The sequence below is a fragment of the Excalfactoria chinensis genome, chromosome 19 (genome assembly GCF_039878825.1).
Source record: "Excalfactoria chinensis isolate bCotChi1 chromosome 19, bCotChi1.hap2, whole genome shotgun sequence".
Lineage (NCBI taxonomy): Eukaryota > Metazoa > Chordata > Aves > Galliformes > Phasianidae > Excalfactoria > Excalfactoria chinensis.
The window spans coordinates 5,897,333-5,911,023 of NC_092843.1; the positions used below are offsets into that span (position 1 = coordinate 5,897,333).

General features: G+C 53.0%; 2 protein-coding genes across 2 annotated transcripts in view; both read left to right on the forward strand.

Annotated features, from left to right (window-relative positions):
- Positions 1–6,025, forward strand: part of VPS53 (VPS53 subunit of GARP complex) — a 48,501-nt gene extending 42,476 nt beyond the window's left edge. The window contains exons 19-22 of the mRNA XM_072353630.1: positions 10–79; positions 1,427–1,564; positions 3,294–3,398; positions 3,753–6,025. Of these exons, the coding sequence (XP_072209731.1) occupies positions 10–79; positions 1,427–1,564; positions 3,294–3,398; positions 3,753–3,923 (484 nt within the window). The 3' untranslated portion in view covers positions 3,924–6,025. The remainder of the gene's footprint in view (positions 1–9; positions 80–1,426; positions 1,565–3,293; positions 3,399–3,752) is intronic.
- Positions 6,026–8,457: 2,432 nt separating this feature from the next.
- RFLNB (refilin B) lies at positions 8,458–11,939 on the forward strand. Its single transcript, XM_072353191.1, has 3 exons — positions 8,458–8,737; positions 9,350–9,459; positions 10,187–11,939. The coding sequence occupies exons 1-3, from the start codon at positions 8,528–8,530 to the stop codon at positions 10,515–10,517; spliced, it is 651 nt and encodes a 216-aa protein (XP_072209292.1). The 5' UTR covers positions 8,458–8,527; the 3' UTR covers positions 10,518–11,939.
- The last annotated feature ends 1,752 nt before the right edge of the window (positions 11,940–13,691 follow it).

Genomic DNA, 13,691 nt, shown 5'->3' on the forward strand with positions numbered 1-13,691 from the left:
TCCCCGCAGCTCTTTCATTCCCAAGTTCATCAACCACCTCTTCAAGTGCAAACCAATCAGCATGGTGGGAGCAGAACAGGTAAGAAGTAATAGTTGTATTCTCAGTAGTATTTCATCACTTCTGTGTTCAAGAAGTCCATACAGATGGTGGTAAAAGTGGCAGAATTTGTGTACAGCTCAGTGCCTGCTCAGCCATCGAGCAGAAGGATGCCACATCCTGCAGGGGCTGTGACTACTGGCCCCAGGTGCTGGCCCCTTCCCCTGGGAGGAAGTGAAGCTGCAGGAGCCAAAGGGCTGATGACAGAGTTTGTGTCCTGGCCAAACAGATTTTTGCCTCCTACCGTTTTTCTGCTACGTAGGAATGACCATCATCTTCCTCTCCTTAGAACTGTGCCAGGAGGTTGGGGTCGTGGTCACAAAGTGGGATGTTTTCTCTGTTTTGTCCCCAAAATTGCCAAACTTGGGAGTCTGGAGTCTTGCTAAACGGGGCTGCTGGGGAGCCTTAAGGCAGAATGGTTTCCTTTCCATGTAGGTGAGCACGAAGAAGTCTTCGTGGGAAAGAAAATTCCTCAGCCAGGATAAAAATCCACAGGGTCTGTTAGGATCTGTGGGATAACCCAACACAGCACCAGGCTCAGCAGCTCTGCTGTGCACAGAACTGCCCCTTTGTGCTGTGGTTTCCTGGCTTCCCAGAACCATACTGATAACATCAGTTCATCTCCTGCAGTTACTGACCTTCACCTCTTTAGACGTATGGGAAGAGTCCATTAGTGGGGCTAATTTCACTCTGAGACATCCTAACTTGCAGGACTTGATTGTCAGGCAGGAGCTGAGCAGTCAGTGCTGAGCACAGGGGCTGCTGCATGCTGCTGGTCTGCTAAAATCCACCATGCAGCAGGCTGAGAGCTGCAGCCAGCACAGGATGTTGTGCAGTCCTTAGGGCAGCAATGTTGTGTTGTAATTTTCTTTAACGTGGAAAAACAATTGGTTGAGTAAATGCAGAAAACTTGATGTAATTCCTCGTTAGCTGCAAGAGGAAGTGTGGTGGCAATTCATTTGACCTTGGTATTTAAATAATGATCCCGCTACAGGTAATCAGGATTGTTTGTGCTGTTTGTAAATCTCAGTTCATACTGTCAGAAGGAAGAGGAGGGAGGATTGCGGGCTGTGTGTGCCAGGTGCTGTGTTGCCCCAAGGCCACAGAGCAGTGCTGTTAGAGTCAGCAGCTGGTGCTGATAAATAGCTGTGGGTGATCTTGTCTCCTTGAAGTGCCATTACATGGGTCAGCCCCTCCTGTCCCTGCAGGCCCATTACCAGGATGCTTTCAGCGTGAGAAGTATTAAACTTTTGGCGTGTTGGATTATAGGAGCTAATGGAGCTGTGTAGCTAATGGAGCCACGTAACGGGGTGTGATTAACTATTGCAGCTGCTGCTGGACACTCACTCTCTGAAGATGGTCCTCCTGGATCTGCCCTCCATTGGGTCCCAAGTGGTGAGGAAGGCTCCTGCCAGCTACACAAGGATAGTGGTGAAAGGCATGACTCGGGCTGAAATGATCCTGAAGGTAACTCAAGGCTTTTGATAACCTGCCAGCCAGACTGCTGGCCTGGGAATCTGAGCGAGCAAATTCCAGGGGGCCCTTCCTCTGAACACAGCACTGCAGATTGCACGTGAATGTATGTGTGCTTGTATGGGTGTGCTGCCAGCTGCTGCAGAAACCTGGCTCGTTGGCCTTGGTTCTGACGCTGCTTCTCTTTTAACACCACATTTGGGGTTTTGTCCTCATTTTTCAAGATAACTGAGTTCTGCTTGCTGGGAGAGCTGAGGCAGCAGGTTCCCCTGGGAGCTTGTGTGAAAATCAGAGCTAACATCCATGAGTGTCTGTCTTAGGGCAGACCCTCCGGTTCAGGTTACTCCGGGCCTTTGTGCAGACTTCATCCCGCAGGGGAGCCAAGCTGTGCTTGAGTCACCTGTTTACTGTCTAGTGCAACAGCCAGTGCAAACATGTCTGGGTTACTGTATTCACCAGAGCCCTTTTTCATTTTCCAGACCTGGTGCCTGGAAAATGACCCAAAAGCTGTGTGTTGTCTTCATAAAACATAACGAGCAAAGCAATCTCTCCCTGCTTCCCCTTCCCCCTCGTTGTCTTTCTGCAGCAGGAAGGTAGGTGTGAGCCCAGGAGAAGCCAAGGGAGCTGTGCAGTTGTGCTGTGCTGGGCAGTGGGTTTGTCCCCTGCTTACTGATCACACTGTGAGGGTGTTTCTGACAGTACTCGGTTGCTTCTCCATGTTGCTTTGCTCACATGCCCAAGGCAATGTCATGGATGAGTTTGTGTTCTGGATTCCTAAATCAGTTCTGAAGTTCTCTGCTTTTGGGATGAAGTGACTGAGGTGTTAGTGGATAAGTGAAAACAAGTCTAAATTTTTGTAGAAATAACCTGAATAAAAATAACCTTTTATTGCCAACAGGAGCAGGGAACGTTGCTGCCTGTTGTGCACAGAATCAGGTGTTCCCTTGATGCTTACACTGTATATTGAAGAGTCTTTTGCCTAAGAGCCAATTCACTCCATCAAAAGGATGGAGTAATACACTCAGGGTTCAGAGGCTCTCCTCCATATTACTGAGATGGTTCACAGTTCATACCTCTGTTGTACACAGTGCCACTGTACAGCACTGTGTCCTGGCTTGTACCCGTGGAGCTAATTCAGTGGGAGGATCATTAAGCCCATGGATGGCACAAACAAGTTAATTCAGCTAAGCTGCAGAAAGCTCAGATGTGAGCACGGAGGAGGGAGTCAGGGAGTGCACATCCTGCAGAGCTGTTTCCTTTCTTCTCTGGCTGCAGTGTCTGAAGTTCCAGCTTTTCATCTTAGCATCGGATTTTTACAAGGGCTGTAAATTAAGGATTTATAAGTGTATACACGGCTATGATGTTTCATTGGTCTGAAGTGCAGCAGAAGAAAGAAATGTCTCGGTGACAGAATGCAGCGTGGGGTGAGATGGGTCAGTGGAAACATATGGAAACGTTTTCAGAGAAGGGGAAGAATCTGATCCTGTGCTCTTCCTGCCCTACGTGTGTGCATGCACGTGCATGCATGGGCTCCTGCTGCCTGATCCCCTGCTGGGCAGGGGACTTCCACTCACATTTACCTATTGGCACATGCAACATCTTACTTGTTCCTTAAACATTGTCTTTGATGAGAAACCAGTCCTGCTGTCACTCTCATGCCTGAACTCAGCACTGCCTTTAGTTCCTAGAATTTGTTTGAGCTTCTCTTTTCTTGCCTTGGCAGGTGGTTATGGCTCCGCACGAGCCCCCAGTTGTGTTTGTTGACAACTACATCAAGCTCCTTGCTGACTGCAGCACAGACACCTTCCAGAAGATACTGGACATGAAGGTTAGAAGCAGTCCTGCAGAACTTCTGCTCATTTCTAGAACTGCTCTGAGATTGCTGGTGACTCTCAGTAGAAATAGAAGGGATTTGGGAATGGGAAAGATATTTTTGAAGGCAAGTGTGTCCTCTCTACCATGAAAGTGTGTCAAGTTGCTCCTGAAGAGCACCTCCTCGGTTTGGTTAGCACGCTTATAGCTATATAAGCTATATATAGTGGGCTTAGCTCAGATGTTGCTGTGTCACTGAAAGATCTGCTCTTTGGGGGGTGAACAAAGATTTGAAATGAGTTTTCCTGCAGTCATCATCCCATGTGCCTTCTTCTAGATCTAACCTCATTGCTTCCCTTTGCTGTGGCAGGGCCTGAAGAGGAGCGAGCAGAGCAGCATGCTGGAGCTTTTCCGCCAGCGCCTCCCAGCACCTCCTTCTGGGGTGGAGAACAGCAGCTCACTCTCACTGAACACCCCAACACCTGAGCAGGAATCCTCCCGGATACGGAAACTAGAGAAACTGATCAAAAAAAGACTTTAAGCAGAAGAAAACTGTTGCTCAGGACTTGCTGCGGACACCGGGAGAGCACAGCTCTTGGGAGTTAATATTTACAGAATGCTGCTGGAAGATCTGTGTCCCGTCACTCTCATGCCCTGTGATCTGTTGCCCGTTGTGTGCTGTGGCACTGCTGCTCCATTCAGACCAAGGGAGAATCTGACCCTGAGATAGCTTAGCATGGGTGAAACTCAGAACACTGCGGTGGAGGAAACAGGGGCACCTGGAAGTCAGCAGCTACAAAAGGGGTTTAGGTGCACAGAGCTGCGATGTGCTTATCCCAGCCACCGGCCCAGTGAGGCTCTCCTGCTGCAGCACTATGGATTTTTGCCTGAGAACTTGGTGTTACTGCTCACTCCGTGTTGCAGAGCTGCTCCTTTGTTTCATTATTTATTTGGGGACTGGGAGGGGGATAGAAAGAAACAAAACTAATAATAAAGATAATAATAATCCTTAACAACTGGGATCCAGGCATCTGAAAGCTCCACTGCAATGGTTGGAAAGGCCCAGGACAGAGACGTGATGCCAGCACCAAGTAAGATCTGTTGGGGTGTCAGCATCCCTGCCCTGCCCATAGTGTGTCCCAGAGGAGGCTCAGTGCAGGCACACATCACCTCCTCTCTACCAATGCTGGATTTCTTCCTGGACTCCTTTGTACCATTCTCCTGGGACTCTGAAGCTATGTACCCACTCAGTAAATGATTGAATCCCACATGGACTTCTGGGCCAATAGACCAGCTGTGCCTGCTTTATGTTAACTCAAACTTCACAGGTATTTGCAGGAAGAATGTCATGTAACAGTTCTGCAGGTGAGGAGTGAACGCACTATCAGGTGCCTTCCGGGTGGGGTTCTGACCTCACTGAGTTTGGGTCTTATGACTTTAATTTTTAGGGGACTGGTCACCGTGGATGTGTCACTGTGGACGTCAGTACTCAGTGCTGCACAGCTGGGAGGGAGGGGATGGGCAGGCTACAGGAAAATGAGCTCGGTCCACCCAACCCCTGAGATTCACTGCAGGGGGGAAGTGAGAAGTTCCCAGCACAGCTGCCATTCCCTGCAGGGGCCTTATTTTGGGGCATGGGCTGCATCCTTTCCTTCTGCCCATTTGGTGATGATGGGAAGGCAGAATGTGTGCCCAGCATAGTAAAACCCTGTTACCCTTCTGCACAGCCAGCAAGTCAGCCTGCTCCGAGCAGTCAGGAGATGGTCAGAGGATCTGAGCAGAGTGAACAAACACACAGAGAGGAGATCATTGCTAGGCAGGTATCTCCTAACAGCTCCATGCACCCTGCAGTGAGGTGCACGCCAAGAGGTGAGGTAACACTTGTCTCTTTTGACTGTGTTTTTGTGGTCCCCAGGCCAGGATCCTGCAGTGGGAGGTAGCAACGAGGAGGGACAGGACAGCATTACAGATCTCCCCAAGCCCATTTATTCACTTATTTCTTCTCCTAATTTCACATCGGGTGATGAAGAAGGGTGTTGGGATGCTCATTGGGATTGTGAGCAGCCCTTCCTAAAGGAGCACACATTATCTCAAGGCACAACACAAACTGTTGTTGGATGCAGTGGTTGGGGTGGGGGGGAACGTGGTGCTGCAGAGATTCATTATTCCCAGAGGGGGGAAAATAATGTATTTGAGATCCATTCTCTCTTTGCTATGTCTGTGGATGACTCTCTCACTGAATTATGAATAGCTAATGATGATGTTCGGGTTATCGTCATGTGTCTTTCCCCGAAGGCTTCTCCTGTTTCATTCTCTGTGCTTCATTCTGGAAATAAGAGGAAATAAAAGGAAAAATGGGTTTGTAGTTGCAGCCCTTGAGGAGTGCTGCAGGTCTGGATGTTTCGAGTTCCACTTTGCATTTTTCTGTTTCCAGTTCTGAGGATTTTGTCCCCTTGACTTTTGGGTATTTATGGGGTTTTGGCACATCTGGGTGTGCATGTGTGTCAGCTTTTGGCATTTACATCTCTGGGGAATAAAGGAAGGTGTTTTTCCTGTGTAAAGTACCACTATTAACATGCTTTGGCCGAGGTGTAATTCTGGCTGTACGTTGGACTGTGACACTGAATTAAATGGTTACTGGTGTTCCGCTTCTGGATGCTTTCTGTACAGCTGCATGCAGCAAAGTGCAGCAATTCCTCACCCAAAACGTGTTGTGTGCTGGGGGTGATGCTCCTCATCGCTTTGTCTCCCTGGCAGCTCTGCTCCCTCCTGGCTTTCTCACCTTGCTGGCCCCAGCTAGGAGCTTGCTGGAGAATTAGCCTGGAGAATTAGTGCCTCATTTGCTTTTCTCTGGAACTGCTGGGTTTGACGCCTGTGCTCATTCATGGATCTCAGCCAGAGCAGCTCTGCTGGCCCTGAGCTCCCAGGTGTGAGCAGATGGGGGGTTGGATTTGGGGCTTTGCCAGCTTTTGCTTTGCAGAGAGCTGGTGCCGTTGGTTCAGGAGTGGTGGTGACCAGGTGCCAACATGACTCAGTGCCATCGCCATCGTCCTTTGAGAGAAGAACCTGAATCCCAGGGCTCTGCAATTCCCCAAACCCTGCAATTCCTGCTGCTTCCAAGTGTGCCTGCGAGCAGAACTCGGTGTCCAGCTCATTTATGGTCTGCACCCATGGGAGCAGTCTGGTATTTCCCATCACTTGGAAATCATTTTCTATCGTTATCAAATAACACAGCATCCTTCTGATTTGTTTCACCAGCCCGCAGGGATGGCCCCCCGGCTTGCTGTCAATGCAGCTATTGTTTGATTGCTGATTACGCTGAGCGGGCCAAGCCCTGGTGGAAAGTCCTTTATAGAAAGAGGATCTTGATAAGAGACTCAAATCTACTTTGTCCCGGCCGTGGGCAGGCAGTTAAAAAGCAAATAATGTGGACAAACAGGGAAAAGATTTCCAGTGCCGTTGGTGATGCACAGATCCACACGGTATGAATGGCTTCCAGAGAGTGTATCCTTGTTATCAGACAGCTACAATTCTGCTTAACCCTTTCACCCTGGCAAAGAAGTAATCAGCCCTGGACGTGGGCTGCAGGGTGACCTCAGGCTGCTCAGACTCCTCTGCTTCAGCTGCCAAAGCCAGAAACAAGAGCCAGGAGAGGCCCAGCACCATGGGAGCAGCACTGGGGACACCTCTGGCCCTGGAGGCAGCTGCTGGGGGAATGGCACAGCTCGTCCCTGCTGTAAGCAATGCTGACTCGGTTACTGGCAGAGCAGTCATAGCCCAGGAGCTCCACAGCAGCTCTGAAACAACAATTGTGTTCATCTGGAAACTGCTCCAGAAGGTTTGGAGGCATCTCGTTTCATAAAGGGGCTTTTATGGGAGGTTTTGAAGTGAGAGGAGATCAGCTTTCCCCTTCCTCTTCATGGGGAATGTGTTTAAATGAAAAGGAACCGAACACCTGCCCAGCACATTTGCTCAGAGCCCAAAGATTTCAATCAATTCTTTTTTTAACATCCTTTTTTTTTTTCCCCCTTTCCATCTGCATTTTTCTTTCTTGCTTTTTTTTTTCCAGCAAAGACAAACAGCCTCATAGTATTTCTTCAAAGGAATGTAAATTCCTTGAGGAAGTATCCGGAGTTCCCAGCACAGCATAACTGCAAACCACAGACGCCTACGGCTGAATGCTCTGCTCTGCTTTCAATTTGGGGGCAGCGAAGGAATTCTTTTTAAGGGGTTGGGTTCTCTGGTGCTGGGCCCATCAGGCCAGACAGCGCGTTCCTGCACGGGGCTGTTTGCTTTGGCTGCATGCAGGCATTGCTTTCCTTCTACACCGAGTATTCCCCCACCGAATCTGATGACACGGCGCAATTACTTCATTAGGATTTTCCAGAAACCCTTCCTTGAGTCTCATTGAATGGCTGGAAAGGTCTCTGCTGTTTTCCTCTTTCACCTTGATGCTGCTTTTGCCTGAATAATGTGGATGAGGGCGGCAGCGCTGCCCCGTGGCTCCAACCCTGAAGGCAGCTCTCTTTGTTTGAAGCCTGTCATTGATTCCATTACTCTGGGTCACCTTAGTGCTCGTTGTGGCTGGGTGGAGGTTGGTTTGTTCTCCCAGGTAACGGTGATAGAAGGAGAGGTGATGGCCTCGTGTCACGCAAGGGAGGCTCAGGTTGGCTATGAGGAAGCATTAGCTCTCAGGAGTGGTGCTGCAGTGGCACAGCTGCCCAGGGAGGTGGGGTGTCCCCATGCCGGGAGGTGCTCAGCAATGTGACACTGAAGGCTGTGCTCAGTGGGGCGCAGCGGGGCCGGACCCGGGCATCTGAGAGCTCATTTCCGACCTGAATCACGCTGTGACTCACAATTCCCCGCTGCATGCGGGACGTTCAGCTCAGCCCCGGGGCCGCCCCGCAGCGACTCGCTCCTTCCCCACCGCTCAGTGTCCGCTGCGGGAGCTGCGAAGGCCACGCCCATCGGCTGTAGCCACGCCCCCTTTGCCATACAACGCCGTTTCTCGTGGGCGACGCCCCCTCAAGCCACGCCCATTACTGTAGCCACGCCCCTTCTCGTGACCGCGCCCCCATAGGCCACGCCCCTCTCGCCGCCGTCCCGGCACAGGGCGCGGAGCGGGGCCGGGCTGGGGGCGCCGCCATGGTGGGGCGGCTCAGCCTGCGCGACGTGCCCGAGCTGCCCGACGCCAGGAAACGGGGCGACGCGGGGCTCGACAGCCCCGACTCCGGGCTGCCCCCCAGCCCCGGACCCGCCCACCCGCACTGGCCGCTCTCCGCCGGGAGCCCCGAGCGCGCCGCGCACAACGGACTGCCGGAACCCGAACCCCCCGCCTCCATCCCCGCGGCTGCGGTACGTGCCGGGAGTTCGGGTCCCTCTGGGGGGGAAAAGGGGATGAAGGTCCGGCTCGAGGGAGCGGCGGGGCCGGGGGCTGCGGTCTGGTGCCGGGGGTTGTTGGCGGCCCCCAGCCCGGTTCCCCGTCGGGGTTGGGATCGTCGCGTAACCCCGCAAAGCCCCGCGGAAAACGGCTCGCGGTGAACCGAGACCGTCCCGGAGCTGGAGCCGGTGTGTCAAAGCGCTCCCAGCCGGCAGCATCCGTCCTGGGCGCCCATCCTGGGCGTTACTGCTGAGCTACGGTACGAGCGCTCGGTCTGCAAAGCGAGTCGGTCCTTCCCGGTGTGGGACCGGACCGGACCGTCGCTGCTTTGGTTTAATGCTTTGGGACGGTGCTGCGGCACGGCAGCCACGTGAAGCTCGTTCTCTGCCAGCCTGTGGGCTCTGCCTTCCCTGTGCCCTGAGCTCGTCCCGGAGGGAGCGCTGTACCTTCCCACCTCTTTGGGGTGGTGTTGTGCCCTATGGGCTGCACCCCCAGCACTCTGCCCTGCAGGTTCTCCTCTAACAGGAACCACTACAGAATATACCAATGCTGTGACTGAACAGGCTTTATTCTTACTTTCCTTGCAGAATTCCACGTCTTCTCCCAGCCCTGCTCTCTCCAGCTGCCCTCCAAGACTGTGTCCTTTATCCTTTGGCGAAGGCGTTGAGTTCGACCCTTTACCACCAAAGGAAATAAGGTAAATACCGTGTTACACCATCACAGGGTGGAAGGAGTCAGCACGTAAAGGAGTAGCTGGGCCTTATCAGCGCCGTGAGTCAAGTTAATTTATTTGCAGAGCTGTTGCTCACGCAGCTGTACATTCCTGGACCTGGACATTTGCACAGACTGAAGGAGTGTTCAGCCTCTCTTTAATCCCATATGGTTTTTTTCCAGGAAGACTTCCTGTGTTTTACAGCCCTGCTTTTACTCCTAAATGCTGCCTCTCAATTCATTAACCAGGAGAGGACCTTCATAGAAGCCACCTCTCTAGTAATGCTTTATTAGGGGGAGGGAATCGTCCTCTGCCTGGTGCAGGAGGGGCTGAAATCTGCAGGCCAGGAGGTGGGAAGGAGCCCAGCGGGGCTGTTTGCACCCAGTGAAGGCCAACCCAGAGCTGCTGCAGTGTAAAGGAGGTGAAAGATGATTCTTGATGGCGGAAAACAAAGAGAATAAAGTACGGACTCGGCACAGCACAGAGTAGGGATGATGCTTCTGTGCGAAGCCTGAGGGTGAATGCAGGGCTCCACATTGAGGCACTGATGGCTGTAGGCTTCCCACACTCTGACCTGACAGTGGGGGTGGGGAGGTGATTCTCAATGCTGGCAGTGGGGCTGAGGAGCAGCGCTGATATCCCGTGGCTCCATTTCCCACAGCCTACAGCAGCGGAGCTCTCCCACGTCTCTCCCATCCTCTCTCCACTCCAGGTACACCTCCTCAGTTAAATACGACTCAGAGAAGCACTTCATCGACGACGTCTACATGCCGGTGGGCTTCAGCCTTTCCTCCTGCAGCCAAACCATCGTCTGCGTCCCCGACTGCACGTGGCGCAGCTACAAAGCCGAGGTGCGCTTCCAGCCCCGCAACAAAGCCCAGCGCTTCACCAGCACCACCATCGTCTACCCGAAGCACGCCAAGACTGTGTACACCACCACCCTGGATTACAACTGTCGTAAATCCCTGCGGCGTTTCCTCTCCAGCGTCGAGCTGGAAACCTCCGAGTACTTCGGGAGCGACTGCGTCCTGGATGGCTGCTGAGCGGCGGCCGTCCCCGATGCTCAGATCCATCCCGGTCCCGTCTCACCGCGCTATCCGCTCTCTGTTTGCTGCGCTGGGTGCAGAGCCCACCTTTGCAGTCCTCACCTCTTGCTCAGCTCCTATTCCTGCTTTAAGCATCAGAACGGCCCGAAGGAGGTTTCCAATGGGGGTGCGACTCAGTGAGGGATTTCTTTGCCCTTAAAGGGGTTCCCTCCCCTACCCTGCAGTGCAGATGGAAAGAAGGGGAAGGGTTTTCCCAGAAGAAATAGAATAGAATGTGGGATAGCATTGGGCTGGGGGAGGTGGACTGGATGCTTTGTGGGGATGTGCAAAGATAAGGGCAGTTCACTCCTGCAGATAAACCACCAGGTCGCCGGGTTTTGTACAGCCAGAGCTGTCATTCATTTGGGTTTGGATTATGGGACTCTCCTCTGGCAGGACAGTCTCCTGGAATCTGCTGGAAAGAACTAACAGAAAGATCTGTCTGAAGGGTTATCCAATGGCAATTCGTGTCTGGTCTGATGGTGTCATTTGGAAGGAAGCATAGAACAGGAGAGAAACTGCTTTTGCAGCTCCAGGCAGCAGAGGAGGGATGAGGATGGGGTAGCAGCTTGGGCTGCAGGGAACCGCTGCAATGTGCAGCAGGAGAGCTGTGGGGCCAAAGGGAACAACTTCAGGTGCAATGGCAGCTCTCAACCTGCATCTAACGAGGATTTAGCGAGTTAAGAGAGCCAGGAGCCTGTCCTGGAGCTGTGCTTATGGTGTGGATGTGCACGTGGGGTGGGTGAGTGGTGTGGAAGTGTACGTCAGCATGAACTGAACCTGGGAGACTGCAGCAGGGAAGCGGGCGTGAGTCGGTGCGGTTTGTTTGGTCGTCCTTTTGGTTTTGTACTTATTTATTAGCTCAGAACAGAACGTGCTCCATCTTTGCTTCAGATAACCGAATCCCAAAACACTTCCAGGTTGGCACATGGGCTCTGCTCCAGGATGAAGAGCAGCACGGCGTTGCCGTTGAACGCATCGGCTTCACACGACGGCATTTAGGGGGTGCATCTGAAATCCACACCGCGATGCTCCCTTACCCACAACCCCAAGGTCCACTTGTGCACGGGGTGGTTTTTATGAAGCAGGCTGATGCCTTTTAATGTATTTTAACAAATCGAGGATACTTTTTACGTTATTTATGCTCCAACATCTGCAAAGCTCTGGTCAGCTCTGTGCAAGCGCTCTGATGGCCGTGGAGTTTGTCCCCAACCCCCCTCCTCTCATTTTCAATTGTCTTTTACTTCACTGATAAGAAACCACCTGAAAAGCGTAACACGAGGAGGCCTCGTCGTCTTTAGTTCCTTTTCCACTCAAAGCTTTTCTGTGGTTATTACGGTGTTTGCATAGAAATAAATACATAATCTATCCTTCCCTTGCAAATATCTCGTTCTTTGTGTGCTTGTAAACCGGTGAGCGATGGCTGCTGAACTGCAGAGCTCGCTGAGAGCTGTGGGGCTCGCTCAGTATTTAGGAGCTGTTTGCAGCCTTGGAAAAGAACTGCAGCAATGCTCTGTGTGATGGGAGCGCAGTGATGGGGGCTGCCTGGCTGTGGGGTGGTGATGCTGCAGGTACAGCCCGTACCGCTGCCTTCTGTTCAGCCTGTAGGTTTGCAGCCTCTCCTCCTCTGCTGCGGGGTCCTCCGGGATCCCATCCCACCGCAGGCTTTCATTAAACTGAGCAGAAAGGCTGAGCTCTGTTTGGCCAGAATCCGAAACGGTGGAGGCTGATGATGAAACCGTGCTGACCTTTGTGCCCATCTGAGCCCCTTTGCTGTTCCTTCGGGCTGAGTCAGAGCTCTTCCCACAGCTGAAGTCCCCACGGTGTGCAGCAGAGCGAGCTTTCTGCTTTCTGGGTTTGCCGTGGTGTTTTCCTGCTGGTGTGATACCAACCCCATTAGCCCAGACGTAATACATTGCACTGAGGCTTTTCTGCTCTTCCATTCTAACGAGGATGATGAAATAACCCAGTATTGGCTCATGTGTCCATTAATAAGGAATCAAAAATGCTGCCAGCGTTTTGGAAGCACAGATTTACCTGCTAGGTTCACCTAACAACTCCCACACCTGTACCGTGCACTTACATACCCACATGGCCACGGACGGAGCGCCCTGTGGGAGCTGTGTAGGTCCACATCTGGCCCTGAGCTGTGGCTGTGTGATCTCTCACCTCCCCAGCCCATCTCACCTCCTCGCATGGCAGCGGTGCTCTGCTCTGCTGGCATCTCCAGGCCCCGTGTGCAGCCCTTGGTGCCCCGACGCCTGCCTGGCACTGTGGCAGCCCCCAAGCCTGGGAAAGAAGGGGGTTGTTCAGTGGTGAGCTGTTCCTGCCCCACAAACCCATCCGCCTGCCCTCAGCACTTCACCTCCTCTTCCCCAACCCCTCCATCTCAACCCATTCCCTTCCTCCCCATCCACCTCTCTGCTCACCTCCCCGTTTTCTTCCTCTCCTCAGTGCTCTCCCCTCCATCTCTCTGCGTCCTTCTCCTGCTCAGTGATGTCTCCAGGACAGCCATAGCGACACGGCTGGCCTGGGCTTGTCCTCTTGGCTGGGACCCAGCGCTGCTCTGCGCATGGCAGTGACACACAGAGCTATGGAGGGACCACAGCTCAGCCATGGGGCACCATGGGGCTGCCATCCCCTCAGTGATGGAGGGGCTGCGATGGCAGCTGGGGGACCTGGTGGAAAAGCATGCTTTTTACATGCATTTTACTGAAGCAATGCACCTCCTGCCACCAGGTTGGCATGAATGCCTTTCACTGTGACAACACCCAACTTTCTGGCCCCAGTCCGAGCCCTGAGCTCTGCACAGAGCCCCATCAGTGCCATTTCCCACTCGTGCACACAGCCAGCACGCTTCCACTCCGGCCGCCCTTTGGAGCTTCGTAAGGTTGCTTTGCTTCCTTCTATTTGCTTATGTTCTCTTGGTTGATTCTGGTTCTGTTTATCATTTGCCTTCACTTCGTTTACTTCGGTTCTTTCTCCTTTCACCTCCCTTCTTCCTGCTCCCCCCCTTCCCCTACAGGTGCCCTCCCCCCCCCACCTCCACCCCGCCCGGCCCCGAGGCCGCACCTCTCCGGGGCGGTGCAGCGGCGCGGTGCCGCCAGGGGGCGCTCTGCTCTCGGGGGCGCT